Source organism: Xyrauchen texanus, chromosome 37 (assembly GCF_025860055.1).
Source record: "Xyrauchen texanus isolate HMW12.3.18 chromosome 37, RBS_HiC_50CHRs, whole genome shotgun sequence".
Taxonomy (NCBI): Eukaryota; Metazoa; Chordata; class Actinopteri; order Cypriniformes; family Catostomidae; genus Xyrauchen; species Xyrauchen texanus.
The window spans coordinates 29,628,249-29,647,886 of NC_068312.1; the positions used below are offsets into that span (position 1 = coordinate 29,628,249).

Below are 19,638 nucleotides of genomic sequence, written 5' to 3' on the forward strand. Positions count from 1 at the left end.
CCTTGTTACAAACCTGTATGACTTTCTTTCTTCCATGGAGTGCAAAAGGAGATGTTAGGCAGAATGTTAGCCTCAGTCACCATTCACTTTCATTGAATCTTTTTTTTTTATTCCATACAATGAAAGTGAATGGTGACTGGAGCTAACGTTCTGCCTAACATCTCCTTTTGAGTTTCACAGACAAAATTAAGTAATTTGGGTTTGGAGCAACATGGGTGAGGGGGAGTAAGTCTGGTGATGTGATTTTTGGGTGATCTATCCATTTAACCACCAGGTCTCTTAGCAGTGAACGTGCATGTGAATATTTAGTGTCAGCTTTTTTGGTTCAGTCATTTAGGTGATTATCTTCTGCACTCAGTTAGCCCCCAGGAGGCACCAGATTTTCAGAATTGCTCAGCATCACCACATTAGTTTATTGAGAACTGTACCAACATTTCAAAAAGAGCAAAGGTTCATTTGACCTGTGCTGTAGATTTTAAACAAATTTCAGCCTACTTCCTTTTGCTAAAGCCACGCTCAATATAGTATACACTGTTCTCCATTCATTCATAAATGACCCTGCTGTAATATCTGATATCAGAGTCAGGGAGGAAGTGTAAGAAATGAAGAAATCTGATCATTATCTGGCTTGATTGTTACTGACTGTCTAGTTTTACATTATTAAATCTGAAGGAGGTTTTGTTTTGGGGTTTTTGTGTCAGTAAATGCGTGTCACAGAATTAAAATTATGTGTGTGTGCATCAACTGGTGAAAATATGAATGGTGCTTGCCAGTGCAGAGTCCTAGCATATAGCAAATAGATCCTAGCATCACAATATTGTGGGTGGTTGCCACTGTGTTTCTGTGTGGTTGCTATGGTTTACTGAGTGGTATATAGTGCATTGCTATGTGCTAGCTAGGGTGTTCTGGTTGGTCACTAGGGCGTTGCTAGATGGTTGCTAAATGGCACAAGTCACAAGTCCATGGGCATCTCTAGATTTGGCTCGGCCCCTATATATGGCTCGGGTTCCTTGTTCAATGTAAGTCTAAAGCCACAGTTACACTAGGCTTTGAGCATGTGCAATTACTTTGGACCACCATAAGGCTTCTGTTGTAGATTAATAAGTATAAATCATAAATTACAAGTTATGTTATATTTAAAATGTTAAAATATGCCATATTCTGTACTCCCTATCCCACAACTATGCAAAGCATGCAAATTTCAAATATATATTCTTTCTATTGAGCCAAGTGGTCCTGAATGAACACACTGCAAGAGGTTGAAATCGGATTGTGTGTACTGAAATTTGAACCACTGCCCCCAGTGGCCAAACTGAAAGTGTTGTTGATGCAATACATTAAACATGAATGGTGTAACACAGTTAAAGGATGGGCAATGAGGAGGCGAGAACCGGCTTGTCAACATAAATCATAATTTTAATGAAAACTTAAACCAAAAGCATAAACAAACACACACGACGGACATGCCCGTAATTCTCTCTCTCTCGAACCATCGTCACCGGCCACCTTTAATCCCTCGCGTGCCTCATCAGGCCGATTGGGGACCGGGCGCGTGATATTCCGACCCGGCCCCGCCCCCCTCCGCTCCACAAATGGATTTTTAATAATCCTACCCCCAAACCCCAACCTTAAACCTAACTGTCAGTGGAGTAAAACATTTATTTTAGAGAGAAAATGCATCCTCTAAATCAAACTCACCATTGTTTATGTGAATGCAGTGAACCCATGCAACACACTATCAGTAGAGCCACAGGTAAAGTTTTATAATGTAAATATATATATAATGGGGGAAAGCCTTTGTTGGTAATTCGACAGAAAGGGGTCGATTTCAGGGTACATGAACAGATGATCATGTTGAGAGTGTCTGCTGGTTAAACACCCTCTGCCTATCCAAATTTGCAGGTCAGAGTTATTCAAACTTGAAATTTGGAATGCAGCAGAATACTGCATTTTTTGCATGAGCTTCCATTTGCAGTCTCCTGCATTCAGACAGACTGATCAGTAAATCAGTAAGTGTTGTTGTGCATATTGGCACAAATAAGCTTCATTTTCAGGGTGTGATGTCCATGGAGGGGCACCAAAAGCAAGTTGTTTTCAGCTGTACAGGCTGTAATACAGTGAAGAGGAATGAATGTTTTATAAACTGTACTCCCCAACCCAAACCTAAACCTAAACATTTAATTACTTCCTTGTTTTAAGGTTGGATCCGAACATGGGTCTCCAGCATTGCTAAAGCAACACTCTTCCAGGTCGCACCAAAGGGGAAGGTAAACATGCTGGAGCTGATGCAAAAATGCCTGACAGAAAATGGTGCTTGTCAGTGAGTCGGCATAATGTGGCCGATCCTTGGGTGCCGGAACTCTCGGAAACAACATGCCGACTTTCCGTGATCATGTTGATTCGGATGTGTACAGTTTGAATAGAAGAGAATGGAGCACATCATTGAGATTTTTTTATTTTTTCCTTGATTTAAGCTTGAGATTATGATTCTATGCTGTGGGCATTTTATATTGTATGAGCAGGAAGCATGCTCCATTAGCATCGGTAGACAACAGCATTGAAGTCACTTGCCACTCATTACCCTGACGAAGAGGTGAAGAGGCCCAGCCAAACCAGTCTCTCCTTCTATAGGTCTGACAGTAGCCTGAGCCAACAGATGCTCTGCTATTGACCGAGCAGATAACATAAAGAGCGTCTCTGTACGGCCTGTTGTTTGGAATGTAAAGACGTGCAGTTCATTTCATCACATTTATTAATTTAATTTGTCTCAGTGGAGAAAGGCCAGAGACATTGTCCTGTTGTTTTCTCTCAATTCTCAGTTAATATGTCCACATGCAGAAAAGGTTCATAAATGTCTGTTTTCAGCAGAATGTTTCAGGAAGGAAGAACTGCATGCTTGTTGGGTATAATTAGATTAGGTGGCGTGCTGTAATCTCAATTGGGCAGGGCAGAGGTCAGGATCATTCCAAAATTCTACTCAATCTTGAAATGTATTTGAAATGAGACTGTAAATGTGAAGAATATGTTCCTAGTATGCATGTATGAAATTCAATGGGCTTTGATTATGTTCGTCTACATGTGCTTTGCCTTCTCATAAGAGAAGTACTTAAACCTTTGGCAACACAATGAGTGTAATGTTTGTAAGTATTGTATATTTAGAGGTTACAAATTCCCATCAGTAAATCAGGATCAAATGACTGGATCAGAGGGTTGTTCGCAACCTTGAAATTATTTAGTCTTTTAGTGGTAATTATAACAATGGACAATTTGGACTTAGGAAATTATACATATTGCTTGTTTACTGGAGGTTTGTGAGCCACTGTTCGTAAAACTACTTTTGAACTAGTATTGTGAAAAGCTGAAATTACATTGATGTTTTGGAGATTTCACTCATTACATTGCCAAGAATCAGATCCATTAAGTAAATGATTCATCAGATTGAGGAATGAGGAAAAATGCTTACTCCTTTAGTGTTTTGTGAACTGTTAGGTCTTGTTTCATGGCTCACAGCCCTCTTACACACACATTGATACACTGATTTTTTTTTATGATGTATCAGCAGACCTACAGTAACAGCTAATGAACACAAGACTTTCTTCAAATATGCAATATTTTATATGTATTGATGTTATAAAGCCATCATTGATTTTCTTTATAAATATATGAAGCCCCTAGATGGCCTATAGTTTGAGTAGTGTAGTTATACATTCTTTTTTAATTCTATTTTATACCTACAAATGTCTTTTACGTCTTTTAATACTTACTAACGTGTGCACCTCACTAAACTACTGCAGTATTTGTGTATTCAGCCCAAATTATAATCATGGCTCTTGTTATTGTGGATATAGTTCACCCAAACAAAACCTAAATGACGGAAAACAGAATTGCATTGTGATTGATTTAATTAACATTCTCCTCCTGAAATTTTGTTTTAAACTCCATTAAATAAGTTGGGAGGGCTGAGCTGCAGGACTATCATGTTAAGAGACAGAAGTGACTGCAGCCTACCTTTCTTCTTGATAGAAACACATGCACGCAAACTGGTGATGCCCTTTGTCTTGTGTATACCCTTCACTCTGCATCCATATATATACACTTCAGATACAGCCACAGATACAATCTGAACACTCCTCTTGGCATTATATGTCATGTTCCCACATGTTTTCACCATGGCCACTACACCTTCACTCACTCACTCACTCACTCACTCACTCACTCACTCACTCACTCACCTGTGCCTCCGTTTGTTTGAAGGTGACATCAGTCTCACTGCTTTTGTATCTTAATAAAGAGGCTCTGGGGGCAATTATCTGCATCAGAGAGCTGTGACATCACACTAACATGAAACAGGATGATTGGAGGAGGTGTTAACTTTTTGGCAGACTCTCAGAGAGACCTGCTGTGTGAGCTTAAACTTCCAGTACAGACATCACACCTGATCACTAACACTTTGAACCAATTCACAAACTGTTGTATTTCCTAAGAGAATTATCATGGTTAGAAGGTGATCAGTAGTTCTGTTATGTAACTAGATGTGTTATCATTAATGATATATGCACTTGAACTTTAAAGAAATTTGGTATTCCAAATCCATATAACTTTCTTCCATGGAACACAAAAGGAGTAATTTTGAAGAATGTTTACATTGATCTTTTTTCATACAGTGAAAGCACCATGAAAGTAGTCCATCTGAATTGTGTGCTATATATTTAGTGTTCTAAAGGCATGTGAAAGCTTTGTGTGAGAACAGACCTGAATTTAATTTGTTTTTCATTGATTATTCTCCCCTCTGCTGTAGATTTATAATTCATGTTCCCACATATTCAAAACGGTGTGTCAAGATGCATTGTGGCACCAAATGCCATTGTTCTCGTGTGTCTCACAAACAACTTTGACACAACAAGTTTGAATGCACACAACATAAAATTAGATTTGAATTCTGTGGTAAAGAAGAATAACATTATTTAGTAAACAAGAACATAATGTCATTCTGTTTCTCACAGAAATCTTATCATATGGCTTCAGAATTCTTGAAATATAGTGCACAAGACCACTTTTTGAGACTTTGCCCTTTTTGGAGTTTGGCAGTCCCTGGTCAATATGTGCTTTTGTGGTACAAAAAGCCGAACCACCAAAAAATTACAGAATTAAATTAGAATGCACCAAATGTCATCTGCTGAAAGATTTCAGCTGAAAATGGCCAAAAAAATTATAATCTGTTTTCGAGTGCTCCGGTATTGTGTGTTAGGTTTTGTGATAGCTGTTACTGTCAAGCTCCAATATGACATTTAAGAAGCACAAATGCACCAGTAAAGTAATCCATATGACTTGTGTATTTTATTCAAATGCTCTCCAGTTTTGTGAATCACAAAGGATGAGTTAAAGTAAATAGTGTGCATGTGCATACACAGATTTTAAAGTGCAAAGTTATTCTTTTCTGTGAACTACTGTGTAACAGGGTTCAATGGAAAGGAGGTGGCGTCAAAGTAAAGTAACTTAAACCAAAACACACAATCATAAACATACAGGTCAGCTGCCTGTAGCTCTCTCTCTCCCGAACTGCCGCATCTTGTTGCACTTATTCCGCTCCTCCTGAATAGTGCGATTGGGAGCTGGGCGTGCATAGTCACGGCCTGGCCTCACCCTCATCCTTGTCACATACTGCTTTGAAGGAGCAGTAAAATAAATTGGTCTGAAACCCTGAAGATTTCTTACATGTTAACCTAAATGGTTATAATGATAAGGGTTGTGATGACTGTCCTTTATGTTTACAGGAGAAAAGAAATGTGTCATTTTGGAGTTTGATATCACATTATAACTATTAATGATCACCTTTTCCTTCTCTCCCTTTCTCCCTTTGCTCCATATATCACTTTTAAATAATAGATCCCTCTTCTCTGTATGTTTGTGATGCATGTTAGGTCGGAGAAATCTGACCTGTCAGTGGCTCTCCAAGACTGCATGGCAGCACTGGATCTGTTCCTGCAAAATGAATTTGATGAGGCTCTGACCAGACTTAAGAGCAGGTAAGAATTTATGTATAAATAGTCTATATACAGCTTGACCTGTTGTTTTTTTACTGTTTTTGTGTGAGCTGTATTGATTACAGATGTGGGAAAGTTTCTTGGCTGAGATCATTCATGCATGACTTTAGTCCATAGAATACAGTGATGTTCTTTTAGATGCTCCTTGTGTGCATATGGGTGTGAGGCAGAGAGACCTTTGTTTGAAGGTCTATTGTATGTTTCATTATCTGTTCTATTCACTGTTCTTATCATGCATGCCAGCAGTGCCTGTGAGACATGAGGGAGAGAAAATAACAAAACACACAGACAAAACCGACAAACTCACTAGAGCCATGACCCTAGCACCATAAAAGCTGTCTTACACTCATCCCCCTTCCTAATCTGGTTAGGTGATAAGCGTTGCATAAGTCCAACTTCCTAAAGACGGACGCTCCTTGCAAAAGTTCGAAAGCTGAGGACATCAACGGCAAAGGATTGCAATTCTTCACTGTGATGTCATTCAGGCCCCGATAATCCATACAGTGTCTAAGCGAGCCATCTTCTCCATGAAGAAGAACCCTGCCCCTGCTGGCGACGAGGAAGGGCTGATGAGACCGGCTGCCAGAGAATCATTGATATACCCATTCATGGCCTCCCTTTTGGGAGCCGAGATCAAATACAGCTGCCCCAGAGGAGGAGAGGTGCCAGGAAGTAGTTCAATCGCATAGTCGTACAGCGATGAAGAGGAAGGGTCGCAGCGTAGTACGTGCCCTCAAGTCATAGTATGTCATAGGTACTTCAGATAAATCTGCCTGTTCATCCTGCAAAGAAACTCAACTCAAGACTAGACAGGGGAGACAGCAGAGTTAAGACAGTGCGACAAACAGTAAGGACTCCAAGCAACAACAGTGTTGGTTGACCAGTCCATGTGTGGGTTGTGCGTTACCATCCAAGGATGCCCCAACACTGCCGGTGCCGATGGAGAATGGATCAGGTAAAAGGACAACTGCCCTGTATGATCTCCAGAGACGAAGGTGACTGGCTTGGTGGACTGGTGATGACGGACAGGGGCGTGCCACTGCGGGTGTGAGCGGTGATATGTTCATCCAATTGGACCATAGGAAGCCGCCATTTGGAAGACAAGTCGAAGTGTACGAAGTCCAAGGGGTTTATCCAAAGGTGTTGTGCTTGCCACTAACCCCCTTCCTACAAATGAGCGGCGTCTTTTACTGGACAGGAAGCAGAGAAATTACCAGACTGGGCACAATGAAAGCATAGTCCATGAATGAGGCATAGCTTCTTCTCCTTATGTGAAATCTGAGTTTCTCCCGACTTATATGGGCTCTCCCGTCAGGCTGTGATTCTAGTGACCTGCCCGAAGTAGAGGACCGGGTAAGATGGCCAGCTACCCGGGTAGGTGGAGAGTGGAGTCAATGGCATAAGGTCAGACATTGAGCGACTCGGATAGCCAGATCCACCATATCGTCGAAGCGTGGAGGCAGATCCAAAGGATAGATTTCATCTTGGATGTTGTTGGAAAGCCCATGCAGAAACCGGTCCCACATGGCGTGGTCATTCCACTCACAAGAAGCAGCCAGGGTGCGAATTCAGACTCTCTGTTCTCCTTGAGACAGTCTGAATAAGACCCTCGCCCCCTCCCGACCTTGAGCCGAGCAATCAAAAAGCACAATCAAGAAGCTCGGCAGAGCTTGTGGAGAAGGCATGAAAAGAGATGCAGAGAACCGATGGAGCCAGTGAGGGTGCTTCCTGAGTGGGATCAGCATCGGGAGGTAGGTGGAGTTGTTGAATGACAGAGGTGAGCTCAGCTAGCTGAGACGCCATCAGCTCCAGAGCCTGGTTAGATACAGAGATCTGATCATGCTGACGTCCCAGTAAAGCTCCCTGCTGAGAGAGGGTGGAGCAAAGAGTAGACTCCTCCGCTGGGTCCATTCTTGGCTAGATTGTTCTGTTCAGAGAGCAAGAGTGAGACAAAGAGACCTAAGAGCAGAGGAACAGTTCAAAGGATTTATTAACAATAAATATTCACTTTAGGCGAGTGTGTGCATTTTGGAAGTCAGGAGCAGATTCGTAGGAATCCTCCATTAAAGTGCATAGTGAGGTGCAGAGAACAGCACCCAGCAGACTGGAAGGCAATCACACTCCAGACACGTGGGCAGAGTTGGGCAACCAAACAGATAAACAAGACAAGACCAACTAGACAGAGAGAGTGAGTTAAGTACTTCACATCAAACAACAATCTAGCAAAGATACTGTGAACACGAAGGGCTTAAGTAGGGAATTAAGATCTTTCTGTTGATTGTCCTGGTGCTTGTTTTGCTGGACATCTGATTTGACTTTGACATAATTAATGATTACACATTGGTCAGGATTTTTTTGTGGAACACAAGAGGAGCTGTCTTGCAGAGTTCACGTTGCTCTTTTCCAAACAATTAAAACACAATCAAAATACAGTGACCACAAGCTGTCAAGTTCCCAAAATGTTTTTTAAAAAGCACCTTAAAAGTAGCTGAGAGAAAGATTTTCAGTTAATAATGAATACAATTTCTGTCTGTTACGCACACAAAGCTAATATTCAGAAAACTTGGAATATAGCACACAAAACTTTTATGATACTTGTGTTTTGTTTTGTTTTGTTTTTACCCTTATGTCCAACCATTGGGGTTGGACATAAGGGTAGTTAAATGATTAGAAATGTTTTATATTTTGGTGAAATTTCGCAAATCAGCCCATTCATTTCTAAATAACAATCATGTTCAATCATAAAGCAAGTATGCCTTCATGTGAAAAGCTGATATGCAGGTTTATGTGGTATGCTTTTGGTATGAATTGTGTGTTGTCCTTGTGGCATATTGTTATCATTTGTAGCACTCAAATGATCAGAAAGCTTCCCAGATTTGTGATCTACAATAATTAAATATATTTGTTGGTTAGAGGATGCTAAATATGAGACATGCAAATATGCCATGCACATTCCTGTTCACACCAACATTATTCCAATTCCACCTGTGCAATGGAAAGAGTGGTAAACCTGTTTAGCCAGACCTCTCTTTAACCAGGAATGTTGGACAAGTAGTGTCACATTCTACTCTACTCCTGAAAGAACTGAACCTACACTGAATACGTTTATTGCACTTTTTAAACCACTTTAAAATGTAGTTATACAATATAAATGCATAACATTTAGTATAAATAACAAAAAGAGTGGAAATGGATGGAAAACAAATTATGACCACTTACTCTACATCAGCTTGTTTGACTCTGACTGAAAGTGAAAGTATTGCTGTGATTGTTTTTCATATTGTTATTTTTGTTTATGTTTTGGCATTCGTTTTATGTTGTCACAATTTTGTGATTGTCGGGCTACCCAAATACATTCCTCCCTGTTCAGGTCTCATGTTGTCTATGTGATTTTATTGAATGGTTCAGAAGTGAACTTTCTCTTACCATCACACCAGTCACACACCTTCTCCTTTGTTCTATATAGAGATAATGCATTGCCTTCTTTTTTTGTTTTTTGGTAGGAATAAAGAAAGCATGTACCATGCGCTCACATATGCCACCATACTGGAAATGCAGGCAATGATGACCTTCAACCCGGAGGATATCTTGGCAGCAGGAAACACCATGAAAGAGGCACAGGCTGTGTGTCAAAGGTTTGTTTTGTATTTATGATAATTTGGTATATATGATATTTACAGTATATACAGTGGCCTCAAAAATATTTGGACTCTTAAGCCACACCTTAAAATGTCTGAATGCCATTGCATTAGATTTTTAAAAAAAGTGGCATTTTATAAAATTACACAAGCACAAACACACTTTTTAGGTTTATTATTAGGTTTCAAATTATAAAACAATAGATGTATTGTTAAAAATTTAGACAAACCGTATTTCTGGTTGTCAAACTGGTTGTAGAACATGTTCATAGCGAATGTGATGAACTGACTTAATATATCCAGTAAACATCACCTTGACACCAGTTAATTACAAGGAATTTCAAAATTGACTTAATAGGAAAGCATATAGAGTTGTTTGTTTGCAGATGCCATGTAAGCTGATATTTTGTCTCTAATGCAATGAACATTTTAAAAATGTGAATTAAGTGTCTAAAAGTGTCCAAATACTTTTTGAGCCACTGTATGTGAATGGTAACATAGAGCAGGTTAGTGTCTGCATATGGCTTGAATTCTTTTGAAGTGCCCTATTACCACACATACACTATTTTCAGGTTATTCTTGGTTATGTCACGTTTGTATTGGTGATGTAATCTAAGAATGCTGCTGGTGCATGTCTCGGGCTATCACAGCATCCCAGATGGTAGAGGAATTTCACAGGCCCACGACACAATGAGAAAATCTGCTGTATGTTAGTGTTTCCAGGCAACACACACACACACTCTGCCACGTCATATGACCCTGTTGCAGTGGAATGCCACTCCCAGATAATCAAATACACAAACACACACATGCACAGACAATCATAGCTGCCACTACTTTCTGTACATCAGTTACACTGTCTGGTCCCACTAATAGCAGCCATGCAGTGCTGTAAACCAGTTCTATTACAATATGTAAACCATACACCTCAAAACATAGATCCCAGTTGTAACGTGTAATGTAGACCTTAGTATGGAATGACAGATCTGTGTTATCAGGTATTTGGAATACTACTGTTGTATCTTAGACTTAAAGGGATAGTTCACTCACAAATAAGAATTCTCTCATCATTTACTCACCATCATGCCATCTGCTGAACACAAATAACATTTTTAGAAGAAAATCTCAGCTCTGTTTATCCATGTAGTGCAAGTGAATGTGACCAGCACTTTTAAGCTCCAAAAAAGGACATAAATGCAGATTAAAATAATTAATAAGAATCCAGTGGTTGAACCCGTGTCTTCTGAATAATTATGAAAGGTGTTGGTGAGAAACAGATCATTATTTAAATCCTTTTTCACTATAAATTCTCCTCCCTAGGGGCATGGGTTGCTCAGCGAGTATTGACGCTAACTACCACCCCTGGAGTCGTGGGTTTGAATCCAGGGTGTGCTGAGGGATTCCAGCCATGTCTCCTAAGCAACCAAATTGGCCTGGTTAATAGGGAGGGTAGAGTCACATGGAGTAACATTCTCATGGTCGCGATTAGTGGTTCTCGTCTCAATGGGGCACATGGTAAGTGGTGCGTGGATCGCGGAGATTAGCATGAGCCCCCACATGCTGGGAGTCTCCGCGGTGTCATTCGCAATGAGCCACATGATAAGATGCGCGGATTGACTGTCTCAGAAGCGGGGGCAACTGAGAATTGCCCTCCGCCACCCGGATTGAGGTAAGTAACCATGCCACCATGAGGACATACCAAGTAGTGGGAATTGGCCATTCCAAATTGGGGAGAAAAGGGCATTAAAAAACATTATCCTCGCTGTACTGTAGGTGGCGATATGCACAAAGAATGTGAATCACCAAAAACAAAAGAAGAAGAATGTGGAAGTGAAAGTGGAGCTTTATATAGAGTAGAGGGGAAGGATATTATTCACAAAACTTTGCAGTGTATATGACTACTATATATTAACCCTCCTGCATTTATCTGCATGTCTGTCTTTGTGACCGTTTAACAGAAGCCAAACTGAATCAGAATAATTGATGTTTGTCTCAGATGGGAATTTTCTTGAATAGACAGAAACCAGACAACCATTGTGTCTTCTTTAGGTGCAACTGCTCTATTTATGTGGCCTGAGAGACACAATGAATCACTCTGTGTTTTTTATTTTGGGTCTAGAGTAGTTTTGTCTGCTGAAGTGGGACAAGCTTTCACAATCTAGGACTGTAACTGAGTCCTGGTACCTGTAAATATGCCAACAGTGTGTGTGTAATCAAGAAACCTGTTCTGATGGACCACTGTGTTGTCTATTAGGACTGACAAGGCTGTGTTTGTCATTACAGATACCGTAAAAAGTCTTCCTTCAACAGCAAAAACTTCACAGAAGGTTTGTGTCAATACATATTTCACCAAATCTTACCTTGACAGTAAGTGTGCACTGATAAACAATTAAGTCTTTGAGATATGGATATGCTTTGAGATTAAGCATACGCTTGTAATTTATGACTTTTTGTTGCTATGGTGATACTGTTTATTTTTCTGAAGAGGCGATGTGACGTGCTCCCACCATGCCATATCAATAGATACACTGAAACCATAATAACGTTTGTGTCCTCCCCAGAGGAGCTCCATGCTGAAGTGTGCTATGCTGAATGCCTCCTCCAGAGAGCAGCACTAACTTTCCTTCAGGTGGGTTCCAGTGGTCTTCTTGACCTTATATGCCCTTACGCTGCTGATTGAAAATCTACTTTGACCTGTTGCCGTTTGTGCGAATGAAATGTATTACTGAGGATCAAGTTAAGTTGATTATCTGAGATTCGCTCATGTTTTAGCCTAAATTTCAGACTGTGGTTAATGTCTACGTATTTCTACCTTCATATCGTCTTTTGCAGGATGAAAATATGATCAGCTTCATAAAGGGAGGGATGAAAGTGAGGAACAGCTATCAGATATACAAGTAAGATCTACTGCTGTTTGTCCTCTGGACTGTCTCACCTCAACCGTTTGATGCAGATGAGCTTTTATAAATGGTGCACTTTACGACTGAGCAAAGCAACATGTTGCTTAGAAATACTTCAATTAATGCAAACCATTTACAAAGGCATTTATAAATTATAATAATAATAATAATAAAAACATGACTTAAGCCTTGTACATTTGTGTGTGTATGTATACACTTTAAAAAGTGGTAACCTGCTGTTACTACCTTAAAGAGCTGTTTCTGCCCGATCTAACCCATATATTTAGATTTGTTGGTTTGAAATGTATTCAGTTATGTTAAATAATATTTTTGGCTTGAATAAAACATGTTACCACTTGAAGCAGATTTGTTGGTTGACATTTTTTTCTGTCTCCATAGAATACATATCTGGGCCAAATTTCTTAAAAGTCACAATTGTAAAGTAAAAATTCTTAAAACTGACTTGTGAGAATAGAAATGATTCATAAATGGGCCAAATAATGCATTCATGTATTAGAGATAGTATTAGAGATACAAAAATTTGCTTCATTTGGCATATTAATTGGCTTTATTCAAGTAAGAAATATTGTTTAATATGACTGGATTACACCAAAATGTCACAATATAGAAAAAAACTCTTTAAACTGACTTGTGAGGATAGAAATGGTTCATAAATGGCTCAAATGGTGCTTTAAAGGAGTAGTTCACCCAAAAATGGAAATTATGTCATCACTAACTCATTTTATTACATTAAAGTAATCCATACGTCTTCAAAAGCGATATGACAGGTGTGGGTGAGAAACAACAAGAATACTTCCTGGTTTTGTAAGTCGTTTTAGATTAAAGGATCTGCTCAATAAATAAATGTACTGCAAATGTAACTGTAAATATGAAGTTGGAAGTGGAGATTTAAAGTATTTAAATATTGATCTGTTTTTCACCCACACCTATCATCGCTTCTGAAGAATTCCACTTGAGTCATATAGATTACTTTTATGCTGCATTTTTGTGCTTTAAAGTTCTGGCCACAACAATTTTCAATTTTGGGTGAACTATTCCATTTAAGTCTTACTTTAAAAAATGTCTTGTCAGGTAGCCTAAAAATTTGCTTCATGTGGTAACATCTAAATAAATTGGTTTTATTTAGTCAAAATATTAGTTAATATATATGGGGTCAGAATAGTCTCAAAATGAATTTACAAAATATTATTAATAAATTACCTAATTCACATACTCAAAATAAAATGAATATATTCACAGAATACAAATCAGAATATCTAACCTAAGGTTTGGATTTTTACATTTGCAAAATTGATTGTTATCAGGGTTGGGAGGGTTACTTTTGAAATGTATTCCACTACATAGAATACATGCTGTAAAATGTAATTTGTAATGTATTCAGTGAGATTACTCAAAGTCAGTAATGTATTATAAATACTTTGGATTACTTCTTCGGCACTTGTAGATTTTTTTCACTTGTTTTACTATAAAAACTCAAGACAAAATACAGGTTAAAAATACATTCTCTGAAAAACCTAAATATCTTATGCAGCATTGTTTCTAAAACCATATAAATCAAATTGATTTTATTTTAAGGATTTTTTTATATATTTTTTTATATTATGGTTCTCAGCAGGAAACTGATGGAGTGCGTACTCCAGGTAGGGAAGGAGGTATTGCCCCAAGTGAAGGAGTTCAAGTACCTTGGGGTCTTGTTCACGAGTGAGGGGACAATGGAGCGGGAGGTTGGCCGGAGAATCGGAGCAGTGGGGGCGGTATTGCACTCGCTCTATCGCACCGTTGTCACGAAAAGAGAGCTGAGCCGGAAGGCAAAGCTCTCGATCTACCGGTCAATTTTTGTTCCTACCCTCACCTATGGTCATGAAGGCTGGGTCATGACCGAAAGAACTAGGTCGCGAATACAAGCGGCCGAAATGGGCTTCCTCAGAAGGGTGGTGGGCTTCTCCCTTAGAGATAGGGTGAGGAGCTCAGTCATCCGTGAGGAGCTCGGAGTAGAGCCGGTGCTCCTTTCCGTCGAAAGGAGTCAGTTGAGGTGGTTTGGGAATCTGGTAAGGATGCCCCCTGGCCGCCTCCCTAGGGAGGTGTTTCAGGCACGTCCAGCTGGGAGGAGGCCTCGGGGAAGACCCAGGATTAGGTGGAGAGATTACATCTCCACACTGGCCTGGGAATGCCTCGGGGTCCCCCAGTCAGAGCTGGTTAATGTGGCTCGGGATAGGGAAGTTTGGGGCCCCCTGCTGGAGCAGATGCCCCCGCGACCCGTCTTCGGATAAGCGGTTGAAGATGGATGGATGGATGGATGATATTTTTACAGGAAAACAATAAAAAAAATTGAATATGATTTCCGCCCTAATATCAAAGGTCTTACTAGAAAAAAAGAAATTATGATCCAACATGAATTTTCTTGATAAATAATATGATCGTGTCTGGTAATGTGCATGTAAAATGTCTAGAAATAGCATTTTAGCTTAGCGTAAAGCTGACAATTTACTCAAGGTTTATTTCTATTTCTTCTGCTCCAAACTTACTTACTTCTCTGTCTGCTCGTATGAATGTAACACATCATAAGAAAGTGTTTCACTGCTGTTCAAATGCACTTTGGATTTTTTTTTTTTTTGAAAGGACTAAATATTAAATTAAACAATTGACAATAAAATGCAAAATAATCTCTTCAGTACTCAAAATATTTTTTTTTATGTAACTGTATTCCAATTACCAATGAATTAAATTTTAATTGTAGTGGAATACATTTAATTATATTTTGTATTTTTGTATGTATTCCATTACTCCCCTACCCTGATTGTTATACATAAGAGAATCACTTCAGATTTGACTTTTCTGATCAAATTTGATTTGGAAATGACTTTTGCAGCCAGTCTTAGTGTGGCTATGTTTAACTCTTGCATTGTGTTCTCGTGTGTGTGTTTTTTTGCATTTTAGGGAGCTACATACAGTCCTGAAGTCCTCAGTTTATGTTCATGGTGACAATCATGGTCATTTTGAAGGAGGTGTTAAGCTTGGGGTTGGGGCCTTTAATCTGGTGAGTGCATTATGATGTTACATGTTTTCAATTTTAAGATTTTTATACATTTTAAGAATTTAACATTTTGATGCATCCTACTGACCCTGCTTAAATCTAACAAGACTTAAACCTTGAATATTCATGAATCCTAGATTTGAATTCATTGGAGACAAAGCTATTTTCTAAACCCCTCACCTGTGTTATTCCTAGATGCTGTCGCTGTTGCCAACAAGGACTCTCAGATTGTTGGAATTTGTTGGCTTCTCTGGTAACAAAGTGAGTATTGTGTAGCACTAAGCTTAGTTTGGCTGTCCTCACAGTTAGCGTGTAAATAATGAAACTTAATCTGGTCTTGGACGGATTTTCAATCAGTCTGTCATTGCAGTAAATTGTGTCAAGGTGCATGCAGGTGTTTTAATACTTTTTTGAATGTAGGAAAACACATTTAAGTATGAACAACAGCCTGATCTGCTTTGCTGTGTGTTATGTGTCTGTTTTGGGCATGTTTGATATGGCTATTTTATAACCTTCTCTCTTTCTCTCGGTGTGTAGGAGTTTGGTCTACAGCAGCTTCAGGAGGGCTCTGCTGACTACACGTTTAGGTCTTTCTTGTGTAACATGTTGTTACTTTGCTACCACACCTTCATGAGCTTCATTCTGGGTAAGAACGATTTTTACTTGCAGCACAATGTCTTAAAATAAACTGAAGAAAATGCTCCTGAACAAAAATAGAACAATCACACTTTTAAATCATTTGTAGCACATATAACAGAAGTAATGCTGTGCTATTGTGTGTCTTCTTGGCTTGTATGTTTGTGTCTTTTAGGCACTGGAAATGGAGATGTGGAGGACGCAGAAAAACTGCTGCAGCCTTATCTGAAAATGTATCCAAAGGTCATTGAACACCATGTTCAAAAACTATAGTGTCCGGTTAAAATTCTAAAGCTTGATTGGTAACACTTTACAATAAGGTTCCATTCATTAACATTAGTTAATGCATTAGGTATCATGAACTAACAATTAACAATATATTTTTTTTACAACATTTATTAATCTTTGTTAATGTTAGTTAATAAAAATGCAATTGTTCATTGTTAATTCATGTTAGTTCATAGTGTAATAACTAATGATACCAAATACAACTTTTATTTTAAAAATGTATTTATATATGTTGAAATTAACATGAAGTAAGATTATTAAATACCGTAAACGTATTGTTCATTGTTAGTTCATGTTAACTAATGTTAACAAATCAAATCTTATCATAAAGTATTACCCCTTTATTACATTAGGACTAGAATAGTTGTTGGCAACCAATGCTTGTTGCAGCTGAATAAACATTTCATCAGTTTTTTAATGACAGTGCTATTAAATGAATAAGGAATAATTCACAGTTAACTGGTCATTAGGTGTCATAAAATAAATCCAGTGTGATCAGGACCCTGATGCAAAGGAGGTTACTGAGATGAAAAATAGCAGTCATTACTCATTACACAAAAAAATAGGTGCCACAGAATGCTGCAATTAATCAAGTATTCCTGTGAAATGCGAATTAAATTGGAGGGATTGAAAACTGCCATATGTCTCACAGGGATCCATTTTCCTGTTTTTCGCTGGTCGAATTGAGGAAATTAAAGGAAACCTGGATGCTGTGAGTGATTTTTACTGTTAGACATTGTGTATACACTCACTCTCACACACACACACACACACACACACACACACACACACGCATACTGTATATATATATATATATATATATATATACACTGTAGATGTATGTATGTATATATATACTGTATATAAACATACAGTATATACACTGTATGTTTTACCACAGTTCTATGCAATTAGGCTGTCTCAATTGCTTCTGTCTCTTCATGTAATCCCAGACTGACTCAGTGATGTTGAGATCTGTGCTCTGTGGGTGCCTGACCATCTGTTGCAGAACTCCTTGTTCTATTCTATTCAATTCTGTTTGCAAAGGGAATGATCAAATCTAAAATTGATATTTCCTACTGAGACACTAAAACAGGAGATCATCTTAAGTGAGATGTTTTTCTAAAACGCATAATGTGCCTAAGACTTTTGCACAGTTCACTATAGAGTACACACACACACACACACACACACATAGCATATATATACACTGTATAAATATACACAGTAGATACAGTATCTACAGTATACTGTATAATCTGTACTATAATGTTTTATATTTTGTGCAAATGATGTGTGTTTGTTTGTACTACAGGCTATCAAGCGTTTCGAGGAGTGCTGTGAAGCACAGCAGAACTGGAAGCAGTTCCATCACATGTGTTACTGGGAGCTCATGTGGTGTTTCACCTATAAGAGACACTGGAAGATGGCCTACTTCTATGCAGATCTGCTCAGCAAAGAGAACACCTGGTCTAAGGTGATATCCTAAAATACAGTTAACTCTTACTGAACGGATCAAATATCTAATGGCTATGAAGAGGTTACTTGAGGTTACTTAAAAATAAAAACAAAAGAAAAGTAGTCACTCATCACACAGCGGATGCATTTTAATGACAATGTGTTTACTCTATTTTTGAATGTATTATATTGTGGAATTGGAGATTTTGCTTTAAATTTAAGGCTCTGCTGATATAACATGAATGGAAGCTGAGGACAATAAATCTGTTTCTGTTTACAGTTCAGTTTTAAACCCTTTCTGTCTCTAACACACACACTTTTTCTGCAGTCCACATATGCATATATGAAAGGTGCTTACCTCAGCATGCTGAGTCGTGAGGAATGCCAGCCGTTCGGGGAGAACGAGGTGGCTTTGTTTAGGTAATGGCAAGAGAATGGTGTGTGTGTGTGTGTGTGTGTGTGTGTGTGTGTGAGCGTGTATTTATCACTTTGTGGGGACCAAATGTCCCCATAAGGATAGTAAAACCTGAAATTTTTGACCTTGTGGGGACATTTTGTCGGTCCCCATGAGGAAAACAGCTTATAAATCATACTAAATGATGTTTTTTGAAAATGTAAAAATGCAGAATGTTTTCTGTGAGGGTTAGGTTTAGGGGTAGGGTTAGGTTTAGGGGATAGAATATAAAGTTTGTACAGTATAAAAACCATTATGTCTATGGAAAGTCCCCATAAAACATGGAAACACAACGTGTGTGTGTGTGTGTGTGTGTGTGTGTGTGTGTGTGAGAGAATGTTGGGTTTTGGGCGGTGTAGCGGTGCAGATGTTAATGTCACATTTACTGTATATCTTAAAAACATATTTTACATCTTAAGTATTTTATTAACAGTGTTGAGGAAGCTATATCTTTTTTGTTGTCTAACTATCAAAATGTTTATTTTCATATTCAGAACAGTATTTATTTGTAACCAAAACAATGAGGATCTCAATTAGGGTGACAGCATTAAATAATAAATGTTTGCTAAATACTAAGGATGTAACTGTAACGAATGAGGCAGCGAGGAGACGCAGATCCAAATGCAGACTTTTATTAAAAAGGTAAACGGGCAAAACACAAAGGAAAAACCCTCGATGGGGAAACAAAACATAAACGAGTAAACTCGGGCAGGGGAAACATTCCAGGCTTGACAACATACAACGACAGACAAGGAGAGAACAAGAAGCAGGGCTTAAATACACAGGGAGTGATGACTAAATGGGACACAGGTGAGAACAATGAACAAAATGGCAGTGATGATGACAGGTGGATACTGGGAAGTGTAGTTCTTTAACAATAGACTAGTGAGACACAGGGCAGACAACAGAGGAACGTGACAGTAACCACATATTTATAATTTAAGGGACAAAATGTAATTGTTTTAGAATCTGCCATTGAAAACCCATATCGGTCCCATTACAGTCCTGCTAAATACAACTTATAAAACTAGAAAACACCACAATTCATATAACTGAATTATAATGATGATCAGCAGCATTTAACCAAATATTTTGTGACAGAAGAAAACACAAAATATGACACATAAGTCTCTATTTTCGTGAATTCACAAAGGGCAGCGCTACT

General features: G+C 38.6%; 1 protein-coding gene across 5 annotated transcripts in view; it reads left to right on the forward strand.

Annotated features, from left to right (window-relative positions):
• Positions 1-19,638, forward strand: part of LOC127631113 (tetratricopeptide repeat protein 39A-like) — a 31,334-nt gene that overhangs the window by 7,377 nt on the left and 4,319 nt on the right. For 2 of the 5 annotated variants that reach the window (XM_052109101.1, XM_052109102.1), the window contains 13 exons: positions 2,200-2,267; positions 5,922-6,026; positions 9,548-9,679; positions 11,966-12,009; positions 12,244-12,311; positions 12,515-12,579; positions 15,541-15,640; positions 15,833-15,898; positions 16,175-16,283; positions 16,449-16,516; positions 17,214-17,273; positions 17,877-18,038; positions 18,348-18,439. In XM_052109101.1, the coding sequence (XP_051965061.1) occupies positions 5,962-6,026; positions 9,548-9,679; positions 11,966-12,009; positions 12,244-12,311; positions 12,515-12,579; positions 15,541-15,640; positions 15,833-15,898; positions 16,175-16,283; positions 16,449-16,516; positions 17,214-17,273; positions 17,877-18,038; positions 18,348-18,439 (1,031 nt within the window). In that variant the 5' untranslated portion in view covers positions 2,200-2,267; positions 5,922-5,961. Of the gene's footprint in view, positions 1-2,199; positions 2,268-5,921; positions 6,027-9,547; positions 9,680-11,084; positions 11,352-11,965; positions 12,010-12,243; positions 12,312-12,514; positions 12,580-15,540; positions 15,641-15,832; positions 15,899-16,174; positions 16,284-16,448; positions 16,517-17,213; positions 17,274-17,876; positions 18,039-18,347; positions 18,440-19,638 lie in introns of those variants that run through there. The other 3 variants (XM_052109099.1, XM_052109100.1, XM_052109103.1) reach the window with 2 other exon arrangements.